General features: G+C 46.5%; 1 protein-coding gene and 1 long non-coding RNA gene across 5 annotated transcripts in view; one reads left to right on the top strand and one right to left on the bottom strand.

Annotated features, from left to right (window-relative positions):
- The window catches only part of GPD1L (glycerol-3-phosphate dehydrogenase 1 like), a 119,208-nt gene extending 114,397 nt beyond the window's left edge, over nucleotides 1–4,811 (bottom strand). For all 4 annotated transcript variants that reach the window (XR_005836593.1, XM_040636898.1, XM_040636896.1 and 1 more), the window contains exon 1: nucleotides 4,676–4,811. Coding sequence is in view for 3 of the 4 variants with exons in the window: in XM_040636898.1 (XP_040492832.1) it covers nucleotides 4,676–4,722 (47 nt within the window). In the remaining variant the exon portion in view is untranslated. The remainder of the gene's footprint in view (nucleotides 1–4,675) is intronic.
- Nucleotides 4,812–6,263: 1,452 nt separating this feature from the next.
- On the top strand, nucleotides 6,264–13,464 carry LOC103680134. Its single transcript, XR_573059.2, has 3 exons — nucleotides 6,264–6,583; nucleotides 11,987–12,043; nucleotides 12,935–13,464. It is a non-coding gene; the product is annotated as an uncharacterized LOC103680134 (long non-coding RNA).
- The last annotated feature ends 8 nt before the right edge of the window (nucleotides 13,465–13,472 follow it).

Below are 13,472 nucleotides of genomic sequence, written 5' to 3'. Positions count from 1 at the left end.
GAGCTCCTCACTCACCCCTACAAGAGCAGCCATGGTTTGTATACAGATCTTCTTCAGCTTACAATGGGGTTATGTTCCAAGAGACCCATCCGTAAGTTTGAAATATCCTAAAATGCATTTAGTACCCCTCACCTCCCGAACACCATAGCTTAGCTTAGCTTAGCTGAACTGCAACGTGCCCAGAACACTTACGTAAGCCTACAGTTGGGCGAAATCACTGGACACAAAGCCTATTTCACAATGACGTGTTGACTAGCTCAGGTAACTGACTGAACGCTGCCCTGAAAGTGACAAAAAGAACGGGATGTCCATGTACCACCAGTTCGCCCTTGTGATTGGTGGCTGACCGGGTGCTGCAGCCGCTGCCCGGCATCATGACGGAGGACCCACTGCACAGCCCCAGCCCGGGAGAAGATCCAGATTCACAATTCGGACTACGGTTTCTACTGAATACATATCACTTCTGCACCATCATGAAGTCGAAAAGTGTAAGTCGAACCATCGTTAAGCTGGAGGACTTCTGTACAGATCAGGGGGCAGAGGTGATGGAAACAGGCAGTTAAGTATCAGGGCTTTTTCTGGGTTTTAGTTGTACCAACTCTCACTCACTCTGGTTCACAAGGGAACTCTGATCTTTTCCCAGTTCAGCTCCCACCCATCCTACCATTCAACTATCCCTCTGGCTCCCAAAGCAGAGGTAATGTCAGTGGCCCCTATGGACAGGGAAGGGATTATTTCTGACCTCAGGGGAGCTCATTTACAGCGGCTCAGACCGCTTCTGACACTCCATGTGGGCATGCAGCAAGAACCACTGGAAAAACTGGAGCAGCATAGACAAAAGGGTGACAGAGCAGGGCTAAGGGCCACAACACTGCATTCAGATGGTTCCAGCAGACCAAAAAGAGTCACCCACATCCAGCTCCGGTCATCAGTGCAAGTAGGCCAAAGCTGTCCCTGCCCTCAGTCCAGCTGTGGGGTGATGGTGAAAATGAGGGCAAGAGAGAAACAACTGCCCCAACTCCTCCAGCTGCAAATCAGTTCCACTCTTTGTCTTTCACCTTCTCTCCCTTCTCTGCCTCTGCTTCTTGGTCAGATTCCAACTGGATCCATTTGGTGACTTAATGATGGTGCTGGTCGAGGTTGATCACATAAACAATAGCAGGAGCTGATGTCTGTAATAGAGTGCCGGTCACTTTGTGCTCTCCCCATCCTGTCATTTCATCCTCACCAAAATCCTAGACAGTAGGTACCAATATCATAACCAATGATTCTTGAAGAAGCAGTTCGCTCAAGGCCTTATGGCTGCCAAATAGTGGACCAGGATTGAAACCCAAGGAGTAGGAATCCCCAGCCCCTCCTGCATTACTCTGCCTCCAAAGGGGCTTGGGGGCTTGGACATATGCTCCCTACTAGAGGTTTGGCTGTAAATACAGCCCTGAGGTTTCAACGCTAGAACCGGATCTTGCCCTGTGTCTGGGTCATTTTCCCAAAGTTCTGATGAAGAAACTTTGTTTCACCTTTGGAGGAACTTAGGAAAATTTATGTTTGTTTTTTCTTTTTGTTGTTTTTCTGAGTTCCCAGGGTCATGAAAAGCCAGGCAGGTCAGGACCACCCTGGGGCGCCTGGGTGGCTCAGTTTCGGCTCAGGGCGTGATCCCGGCGTTCTGGGATCAAGCCCCACATCAGGCTCCTCCGCTATGAGCCTGCTTCTTCCTCTCCCACTCCCCCTGCTTGTGTTCCCTCTCTCGCTGGCTGGCTCTCTCTGTCAAATAAATAAATAAAATCTTTAAAAAAAAAAAAAAAAAAAGGAAGCACCTCCCTGCATCCCAGCTATTGGGCACCATCGCAGGGCTCAGCCGGATGCATGAGGGCCACTTGGGCCTCCTCCCTCTGACCTGTCTACAGAAAAGGAGGTGCCAAAGGACAGGACAAAGGCACAATATACAACCCCTTGACTTTACCCCCGTGTCATTCCAAGCTGAAGCTCCTGGCCAAGTCAGCTAGATTTGTTATCTGTATTGCAATTAATGATCATTTTCATGGGACAGGGCACTCAAATGCGAGCATGATAGCCACCTTTTAGTTATGGGTTTAGATGTGACAACACCTTTATTTACACAGCCACGTTCAGCCACTTCAAAGTCCTAAGTTTAAACATTGCTTAAGCAACTTCACATTCTTGAATTAAGGACCAAATCTGGAAGGGCAGGTCCATCTCCAGATAATATTTCAAAATTAGCAGAAGGCCAAAGTCCCATAAGGAAAAATCTGTTGCACCCTCAGGGATTATGAGTCAGCAAGTGTAGCCTCAGTGGTCATTCTGTTGCGGGTGGTCTTTGGACCACACTTTACACAACACTATTTAAAATGTAACATCTAACTAACCTTGTGACAGATACTACATTCCACTTTCCATTTCTTCTGAATTTATCTTACAATTGATCTCAGCCCTGAAGGTAAATTCTTTATAGGCAAGGATTCTGTACCATTGTGCCTGCATTGCTGGAAATGCCTGCTGACCAGAGCTGAACACCCCACGGGCCCTAGGAAGACTCTCCATGCCGTTTTCAGTTCCCAGATTTCTGAAATCTCTCTGGGGAGGTCGTGATCCTCTCTCTAGGACTCGAGTGTGAACAACAATGTTCCTGTCTGATCCCATAATTAATGGAGCTGGGCAGCCAGCCCAAACCATCAGGATGGCACATTTCTCAATTGCTGCACTCTGAGGTCACTAGCCAAATTCTACTCCATTTCCTTGGGCTGGAGTGGGCCAAGAAAACAGTCAAGTACATCAGAGTGAAGCCATGGGAAGGCAGCCAAATCCCACTGGAGGGGGCAGGAGGTTTACTTCACTACTCCTGCTCCAGGCCCAAATCCAGCGTGGCAAAGCCGTGCTCCTTCTGCATCTTGCAAATTAGGAAAAGGCTCTGTCATCTGTGGCTCTGTGTCCTCTTACAGAAGAGGAAACTAATGTTAAAAGAACATGTGCTAAAGGAGTACTTTTCCAGTCCCCTGGCCAACGGGGCTGCTGTAATCTCATTCAGGTGACCTTGGGATCAAAACTGGCAAAGTCAACCTGGAAGTCGAAATGAAGCTTTGCAGCGGAGAGGTACCAACTCCACTAAATGTTGTATAGAACATTCTGTTGCTGGCCAAAAAAAGTTTACAGAAAAGTGCATAATATCCTGGTATCTGCAGGGCAGAGAGGGAAAGGAATATATGTAAGCATTCGCTGGCATCTGAAGGAATTCCTTCAGAAAGGCCAGAAGAGACTGATTCATTATTGGTTTTCCTCCAGGAAATATCCTGGGAGACAAGTGTGAGTGTCAGGTATTTCACTGTTTTTGTGTGGGGTTTTTGGTACCTTCCGGTTTTTGAACGTGAATATGTTACCTAATCAAATATAATTACATTTTTTAAAAATTAGTTTTCCAACATTCATTTAATTTTTATTTAGCATATGCCAGGCACTAGGGTAGATGCCTGTTCTCAAGAGCTGGATAGGAAGGAGTGGTAACAGATAATGAAATAAATCATTACCTTGCCTGAAGGGGGTGGGGGTGTGGCACAGGGAGAGGCCAGCAGCCTTATTGGGATGGAAAAGTGGAGAACCAGATAAGATTTCCTCCAAGAACTTTCTGGGCCAGGTCAAAGAGAAAGACAAAGTAACACCAGTAATTAGGACCACTCCTAATGCTGCAGCTCTCCTAGAAGCCTTAACTGTGATGAGTGTCCGGCCACAGAGAAGCACAAGCACTGAAAGGACACAACTCTGAATTATTCTATACCCGCCCTTCGGATGTGCGAAAAAAAAAAGTGCGCAATGGAAAAATGATTGAAAATATCAGAGGCTGTTATTATATTTTGCTTCTTCCCACCCAACCTGGCCTCACTTTCCTCTACACTCACCCAACACACCAGAGTAGCGAAGTTTGATAAAGGCAACTAAAAGAGCCGACATTTACAAAGTGCTTAGGAGAGCGCCTGTCACAAAGTGCTTGTATAAATGTTAAAAGTCATATAAAGCCTAAAGGAGATGCAAAGCTTCGCAAATACCCCTCCAGAGAATCCCCAAGGCCGCTGGACTACTCCGGGAGCCGGGCCTGTTGAACTTGGCTTTTCTTATCTACATAACCTTCCTAAGATACTGGACGTTATCAGAAGCGGTGGGTGAGACCCGCACTTGGAAGGACAGCGCCGGTCCCGTCCACGACCTGGTGGCAAGAGCCCTTAAGCCCCTCTCTGCTTCGGTTTCCTCAATACCGAAACTACAGCAAAAACGCTCGCGTCTCCACCGATTCCTCGACCCACGCGACCCGCCCAGGAGACTGGAGAACGCTCTTAGAATGGTGCGCAAAACACCCGGGCGTGGCGAGCAGGTGGCCTCCGTGCGTCCGCCGCGCGGTGACGAGAGCGCAGACAGGTGCCCGCGGACGCGCAGTACCCTCTCGCCGTGCTGCCCTCCGCGGGCACGCGGGCCCAAGGCCTCCCGGGCCAGTGTCTCGGCGCGGCCTCCCCGGGTGCGCGGTGCCCAGCCCGGCCGCGAGGCCGCCCGCCCCGCCTCCCTGCGCGCGGTGCCCGGTGCCCACGCTGCGGCGGGGACGCGCGGCCCTAGCCCGCCCGGGAGAGGGGCTTCCTGGAGGCGGAGCCCGCACCGCCTGCCCGCCGCCGCTCACCAGTTCCCCGAGCCCACGATGCACACTTTCAGGGGCGCCGCTGCCATGGCCAGGATGGAACGCAGCAGCCCGACCCGCGCCTCCCCAAGCCGGCCGCCTGCCTGCCTCCGCGCGCACGGCTTTGCCCACAGCGGCTCGCGGGGGCCCCGCCCCTCCCGTCTCTCCGCCAATGGCCGCAAATACCGCCGCCCGGGCGCCCCGGGCCACAGCTGACAGCCTGGGAGGACCCGCCCCGCCACTCCCGAGAAACACTGCGCACGCCTGAGCCGGGCTGGCCTCCGGGCCGGGCTCCGGGGCCTACCCGCCGCTGCCCGAGGCATGCCGGGACTTGTAGTCCGCGGCCCCGCTGCCCCAGCCGCCGCGCGCCCCTGGACAGCGGCTGCAGCCGGGCCACGTGCACCCGCGGGTGGTTGCGCAGCTGCTCTCTCGCAGCGTCCGGGGCAGCACCGCTGACCCCGCAGAACAGGCCTACCCCGGCTCGTCGTGGTGCCCATCCCCCACTCGCGCCGTTCTCCCCACGCGGGGAGAGCGGCCACACTGCAGTTTGGAGCAGAAGATTCCAGGTTGGCTTTAGAGTCGACTCGACTTGGGCCTGAGCTCAAAGTACCCACACCTGCCTTTTCAGCGTCTGCCTCGTTTGTGGAAACAGGAAACAGTCTGGCACCCCTTGAACTTCTTAGTTGAACTTGTGTTTTCTGAGGCCTTCTGGACGTGGCTGGACGGTACCTGAGCTTCAGGGTGGACACTTTCTAGTTAGTCGAGAGAGAGACCTGGACGCCGGCGGCATCTCCCTCCCCCACTTGCTTGGCAGGACGCGCCTCCTTGTTGTCTTTGCCCAGGGCACCTGGAGAGTTTGTGGTTCGGACACTAGAGACTATGCTTCTCCTTCCTGACAAGTAGAACATTATGTATTCATTCTGAGTGTCACTTTCCACCAGGCACCGTGCTAGACACGTGGGAAGAGGACAAAGTGGCTTAGGACAGTGGCTCTCAAACTCTGCTGCATAGAAGAGTCTCTGGAGCTTTTAAAAATCCCCAGGCCTCGGCACCATCCTGGATTATTAGAATTTCCCGGGACACAAACATCACAATTTTTTAAAGTTCGAGAGGTGATTGCCAAAGGCGGTAAAGATGAGCACCAAAAAGCCAAACCACTGAGTGGCGACTGGCTGAAGAAACAAATGCTCTGATCCGTAGAAAAATACTAAGCCTGTTAGTCCGATGTCCAGAGGATTAACAATTATTTTTGTTTTCATCTTTACATTGTAGGAAAGATTTCTCGATACTACTTATGCTAAGTACTTAAAGTAGTGGATGAGACGGATTTTCTCCATTCCTTCACTGATAGTTTGCTCTCACTTCTTTGCAGTAATGGGAAAACTTCTAGGCAGGGATAATGTGAAAGACGGACTTTTCAAGCTTTATTAGTTTTTTCTTGCTAGAAATTTTTTTAAAAGATTTTATTTATTTGAGAGAAAGAGTGAAAGAGCAAGAGAGTGGGGTGAGGGGGAGAGGGAGAAACAAACTCCCCGCTGAGCATGAAGCCTGCCATGGGACTTGATTCCAGGACCCTGGGATCATGACCTGAGCTGCAGGCAGAGGCTTAACGGACTGAGCCACCCAGGCACACAGAAAGTTTTTTTCTTAGAAAATGAGGTTGTCAAATTAAATAATGAATTTATGGACTGGGGGAGTATCCAGGCATTGCAAAGATTTATATCAAGTGATCCAGTTTTCACTTTTGCCTGAAAGTTTTCTACCTCGTCTGGAAACTCCTGTTCTTCAAGTGTGGCAAGGACACCTGCACGATAATGAGCTTCTGGCCATTCTGTGGACATACCCGACAAAGCATCATCACACGGTGTTTATTGATCACCCGATATGCACACCACATTGTGCCAGAACATAGTAAGTTACCGATTATTTTATGGATTGGTTACAAAGATTAAGACAAAAACTAAGTAGGTGAAACCCATGAACACAATATTGAGAGAATAAAGCAACTCAGAAGAGATGGCATGCACCTCGATTCCATTTCTGTTACTACAGAAATAAGCAAAATTAAATATATCAGTAGGTAGGGATACACACACGTGTAGTAAAACTGCGAAGGAGAACAATGGAAAGGTAAACAAAATGCAGGACTGTGTTTATGGTGGAGGGAAGGGTTGGTTATTCTTTGTAACTTTTGCATTTATTATAAACATGTTTTAATATATATATGTAATGAAAATCATGGGAGCGAGGAGAAGTGACAGTATGGAAGAGTGAGGAAAGCTGATTTTGAGGGAGCTGGTCTTCTGACCCGTATCTGGTCATCTAAGATGGCAGTGCTGACATTGTTGGCCTTCTGTGTGTCACTTCCCCAAGAGGGGGGAGCAGCCTGGAAGGCTGGAGTTAGCCACTCTCATTGTGCCAGGGCCAACCCTTCGAGGACCTGGAGAAGCCAGAGGGTGTATATGATTTGGTGCATGGGCATCATGTCTCTGACAACATGACTGGTTTACACGTGTATCATGATAAAGACTGGCTGTGCAGCCAGAAGAAAGCAGGCAGCACTTTGGACACTCAGCCCAGAAAACTCCTTAGCTAGGTCGCTGAGTTCAGGAAGTATACTTTCTATTTTCTGCATTACAGGAGGCAATGGCGTCAGTATTGCCAAACTTCCCTATGTAACTAGACTCTCCTTTCCTTTAGCTCCAGAGAACATTTTTCCCAGCTCTGTTAAGCCCTCCCCACCGACCTCCTATCCTCCTGGAGGCCTTTCTGACTTCCGACGGCTGCCAGGTCCCAAAGCCAATGCCGCACCCTATGTGGCAGCAACATTCCCCTTGTGGGTAGCAAAATCTGTTCTGGTTATCACCCGTTGCACAGCAAACTGCCCCCGAACTTAGATCTTAAAACAACCACATTCAGTTATTTAGCCCCAGAATCTGCAGCTTAGGCCAGGCTCGGGGAGGAAGGGTCTCTACGGCATGGGGATGGACGTTCAAACAGGGCTGGAGGATCCACTTCCAAGGTGGCTCGTTCACAGGGCTGGCTAGTTGGTGATGACTGCTGCCTGGGAGCTCAGCCTCAGCTGTGGGCTGCAGTCTTGCAGGCCCGAGTCTTCTCCGTGTGGGCCTCTCCAGAAGCAACGGGAAGCTGCCTGCCCCATGGCAAAGTATCTGGGTTCCACCAGCAATCATCCCAAGAGAAACAAAAGGGAAGTTGCTGGTTTCTTAAGATCTGAACCCCCCAAATTATCACAGCATTCTTCTGTCATGATCTTTTGGCCAAGAAATCACAGAGCCCAAATTCTAGGGGAAGGGATATATAATGAATTCTTATAATTAAGATAAGCCAGATTAAAAAACATTATTAAAATCGTAAGAGAAAATACCATTTACAGTATTGTATGTATATTTATTTAAAAAATCCATGTATAAGTGGACCTGCTCTATACAAACCCATGAATTTTTTTCAATAAATACAGTACAGTACTATAAATGTATTTTCTCTTCCTTACGGTTTCCTTATAACATTTTCTTTTACTTTGTTGTCCGAATACAGTGTATAATACATATTTAATACAAAATATGTGTTAATTGACTGTTTATGCTATCAGGAAGCCTTCCAGTCAATAGTAGGCTATTAGTAGTTAAGTTTGGGGGGAGTCAAAAGTTGTATAAGGATTTTTAATTATGGGGGTGGTCAGCACTCATAACACCTGCCTTGTTCAAGGGCCAACTGTGTATTTTCACATTACAAGTGAGGAAATTGAGGTACAGACTCAAAAAAGACTTTCTAAACTTCCCATGGGGAGTCAGGGCCGGGCTTTTTGGATTCCATATCGCATACTCATCCGATTATGCATTCATTCAGCGTATATTTACTGAGCACCTGCTATGTGTCAGTCACTACGCTGGGTCCCAGGGTTTCAATGTTGACAAGAAAGGCAGGGTCCCTTCCCTCTTTATTTTATTTTTGTAAAAGATTTTATTTATTTGAGAGAGAGAGACAGAGTGAGCATGAGCAGGGAGGAGGGGCAGAGGGAGAAGCAGACTCTCCACTGAGCAGGGAGCCTGGTTTAGGGCTCAATCCCAGGACCCTGAGATCATGACCTAAGCAGAAGGCAGACGCTTAAGACTGAGCCACCCAGGCACCCTTGGGTCCCTTCCCTCTTAGATACTTAAATTTAGAAGGAGATAGAGGCCAATTAACAGATAAGTAACCAATGGTGTGATAAATGCTACTGGTTTACTATGGCAGCCCAGAAAACAAAACAAAACAAAAACCTGTCCCAGATTTTGAGTCTCTGGGAAGGCTTCCCAGATAAAGGAAGATCTCTATGGAAGCCGGAAGGAAAAGGTGGTGTCAGCAAGGTGAGGAGACAGGAGTGCACGAGTGAGCTCCTCTGGGCAGAGGAAACGGCATAGGCAAGAATTCAGAGACTAGAGAGAGAGGGACATGTGCAGAAACTAAAAGGAATTCACTGTGGATGGGGGAAGAATGAATCACCAGCCTGTGTCATAGGAAGAATCCTCCAGATGAATTAATTCACAGGAGGAGGGCCAGGAGGCAGAAGCCAGGGAAGAGCCCGCTGTGGTATTCTATATGAAAAGCAACAGTGGGTTAGACGAGGATGGAGACCAGTGTGATGGTGACAGCGACGGGGAGAAGTGGGCCAAGCCAAGACATACCTAGGAAACAGAAAAATGAGACTTACTACTTTCTTGAGTGGAGAGTGGAAGGCATCTAGGACGACTCCAGCTTTCAGTCTTGGGCAAATGTATGAATGTAATTTGCTGAAACGGGAAAAGAGGAATAGATCTGGAGAGAAAGATGATGAGCTCTGGGGAAGTTAAGTTTAAGGAGGGGTGCCTGGCTGGCTCAATCATTGCAGTGTGCAACTCTTGATCTTAGGGTTGTGAGTTCAAGCCCCACATTGGGTGTAGAGATTAGTTAAAAATAAAGTCTTTAAAACAAAAAGTTAAGTTTGAGGAATCCATTTGGTATTCAAGTTCAGATTTCAGGGAAGCATTGGATATGTTGGTCTGAGATAGATGTGTTTACAGTTCATCAGCACGTATGTGGAAAGTCTAGTGGTCAGTGCCTAGACCAATGCCAGGTACAGACTGGACACTCAGTAAATGTTTGTTGAATGAAAGTGACTGAGATCACTCAGATGGGTCAAGGAACAAAGGAAGACAAACCAGGACAGGACTCTGAAATGTACTTAATAGTCAAGAGAAGGTCCAAAGAAGGGGAGCCTGAGAAGATAAGAAAGGAGCAGCAAGAAGGTCAAGTATGGTATTGCAGTTGCCAAAGGAAGATAGCATTTTGAGAGGAGGGATGGTCGTGGGGAGGGGGGTGGGTTTGAGAGTGGTCAAGTGAGATAAAGCTGGAGAAAGGAGGCTGCTGACAGAGCCCTTGAGTATGGTCGTGCAGGTAGTGTACTGCATAATGTCAGTGGGAATGATGTACTGTGAACACTGCAGATTGGTATGCTTAACATGACTATTTTCTGACAGATGGAAGCAAGTGCCTTGAAGGAACGGCACCTTTTTCCAGGTCACACAAAAGTATTTTATGGCCTAGCCACCACCCTGGTCATTGGTGACCCTGGTGAGAGTAGTTTAACTTCAGTTTTTGCACAAAGTATAAACCCAGCTTGCAGTGGTGGAAGTATAAATGGAAGGCAAAGAAGTGGAGCTTGAGTATACATAGACAATGTTTTCTAGAAGTTCGGCTGACAACAAGATAAGGGATAGGGACACATGGGAGGAGAAAGGCAAAACTAAAGAGAAATGGGAAGAAATCTTAAGGTTTGGGAGTTCTGTTTTTGTTTTTGTTTAGTTTAGTTTTGTTTTATGTGTAAAGGCTAGAACAATTTATGTGGAAGAGGCTAGAACATGTTGTATACTCCTAGGAGACAGTGGAGCGGGAGAGGTTGAAAATAGAGAACAGAGAATGAGAGGGAGAGTAAGAAAGTGAGAAAGGAATTAGCCTTAACTTAGATGAGACTCTCTGAGGAGGGGACCATGAATGAATCAAAGGAGCCAGTCATGGGAAGATGGATAGAAAAGCATTGCAGAAAGAAGGAATAGCCAGTGCAAAGGCCCTGAGGCACTAAACAGCCTGTGTTTTTGAGGAACAGAAAACTATATAATATAGTGAACAAATGTGACAGGAGAGAATTTCAATCATAAAATGCAGTCAGGCCAGGTTAAATTGTCCACAGTTTAAGAAAAAAAAAAAAAAAAGGATTTTCCACTAACCAAATCTGGGTCAACACAAGCATCAAAATAAATAATAACAGTAACAGACTTAAACACTTTGAATAAAATAAAATAAAAATTCGTGTATCTAGGATAGCCTAAAGAAATAAGCAAACAAATAAGGCAGAAAGAAAAGCTCTTGTTTGCAGTAGAATGCCAACTAATATATAGAGAAGGAATGACAGTCCTACACAATCATCAGGGAATGCTAAAAATAGGGGTGAAAGTTTGATGAGGGACAGGATATTAGCCTCAAAGTCTCCACACAAATTATGTACAAAGGATAAAACAATAACCTTACGGCAGAGTAACTGACTGACGATACCTTAACCCAGTGACCAGAGTCAACATCCCCAGTGATGGGTCAAACTGACACATGTGTCTTCTTTAGCTGGAATGAGACATCATTCATTTAAGATAGGCTTGTTGAAAAAAAAAATTTAGAAATAGCCCCCAGACTTTGGGATTTCATGGATTAAAAAATTTTTACTTCTTTTGAAGTCTGACAGAGAATTGCCAATTTTAAATTTTTTCCAAATAAGCCCATAAACTATTGTCGTGTACTATTCCCTCTTCATTTCATTGTTTTAATGACCTTATTCCTATTATTTTAACTTAATCTATATATTTTTTGAAAAATTAATGAATTCACATGGTTCAAAATCCAGAAGGATTGGAAGAGTATGTAGTGAAATTCTCTCCCTGCCTTTTTCAGCAGCGCCCCAGCTCCCTCCCTTGAGAAAACCCTTGTTACCATGACTTGTGTATCCTTCCAAGAATCTTCCACAAATAGACAAATGTATTTTTCTTTCCCACCTTTTAATATTCTATACATTGTCCTGTTACTTGCTTTTCTACTTAACATTAGCTCATATTAAAAACGTCTGTCAAATTCAAACAATTGGACGTATGTAATGAAAACCTAAAATGAAAAATGGAAAGAATACATTTAGCTTTTTAGAAAACTCTCAAGTCTCTGTTTTTCTCATTTACTTTGTGATGCTGAAAACTTTTTCACAGGTATTGGTTTCATTCATTCCTCTAATTTCAGGGCAGACTTCTGCTTGGGCCGCGTCCGGAGAAACGTTTTATCTGCTCTGTCCTCCCAGTACGTATGTCACCATTTTGCTTCCTAATTACACGATGTACAATCCCCAGCAGTGACATTTGTTCTTGGTACAACTGGCTTCAAATGAAATTGCCCATCTTCAATGTTGCTATTGAAAGTCTAATGAGAAATTACAGATTTTTGGCTGAGAGAAACAATGCCTCATTCTGGAAACTTATATGGGCTTTTATCTCACTTACCTGGGGAATAGAGATGTGATGGATGAAAGGCAGATTTGGCTGCTTGCAGGAACCAAATAGAGCCGCAGACACCGAGCAGTGGCAGGTGTCAATTGTAATCTGTTCCTATCAAGGTTTATTTAATTAACCGAGGGATCTGGGCACCAGGTTTCGTCTACCAACTGCATCTTTTCATGAGTCCCTTAAATTGGGAGAGTGTAAGGATCTGCTGTTTCTTTTAAAAATCACACCGCTATAACCTACCTATAGTTTAGGAGCCAGTTCTTAGCCAAGCACTGAGTATTATTATTGATTATATCTGGGGTAGCAGCTAGCTTGGATCACTTGGAGAACTCGGGAGTTTTAAAGATGAATTTACCAAGGGGGTGCCTGGGTGGCTCAGTCGTTAGGCGTCTGCCTTTAGCTCAGGGCGTGATCCCGGTGTTCTGGGATCAAGCCCTGCATCAGGCTTCTCTGCTGGGAGCCTGCTTCTTTCCTCTCCCACTCACCCTGCTTGTGTTCCCTCTCTCGCTGGCTCTCTCTGTCAAATAAATAAAATCTTAAAAAAAAAAAAAGATGAATTTACCAAGATTTAGTATTATACCTTACCAGAGAAAAGCAGATATTTATTCCATTTCTATTCGATTGAAAATCAAATATCAACCTGCACTTGTTTCTAGATTTGAGTCTTGTTCATTTGCTTATTCAACAGATATTTCCTCCTCCCATGTGCCAGAGCTGAGGATACAATGTCAAATAAAAGAAACAAAGTTTACAGTCTAGAAGGGAGGTCAGATAAAGAAACAAGTATCTTCCGTGGAGTCCAAACCATCAGGTCTGGTAAGAGACAGGTAACTCTGGGAAGAGACGGGAGCCATGCCAACCTGGGCCCAGGGTGCCAGGTAAGACTTTCTGGAAGAAGGAAGATTGAGTACAAATTAAATAGGGGAACGTTTGAGGCAGAGAAAACAGCATACATATAGGCTTGAAGGCAAAAGAAAAACAGTCGTTGGTTCGTTTGAGGATCTGAAAATTCAGTAAACAGAGGACATACCAACAGGTAAAGACAGATGACGCCAACAGGTGGACAGGGGCTAGGTAATGGAAGGTTCTGTTACAGGGGTTTGGATTTTATTTTGGATGCAATGGGAGAATATTGAAGCACTTAGGCTAAGTGATGTGGTTGTATTTGTCTTTTAAAAGATCACTCCGGGGGCTTCTGGGTGGCTCAGTCTGTTCACCATCCAGTT

The sequence above is a fragment of the Ursus maritimus genome, unplaced genomic scaffold, assembly GCF_017311325.1.
Source record: "Ursus maritimus isolate PB19 unplaced genomic scaffold, ASM1731132v1 scaffold_20, whole genome shotgun sequence".
NCBI lineage: Eukaryota > Metazoa > Chordata > Mammalia > Carnivora > Ursidae > Ursus > Ursus maritimus.
Note: the sequence above shows the minus strand (reverse complement) of the source record. Positions and strands in the feature narration are given on the sequence as shown.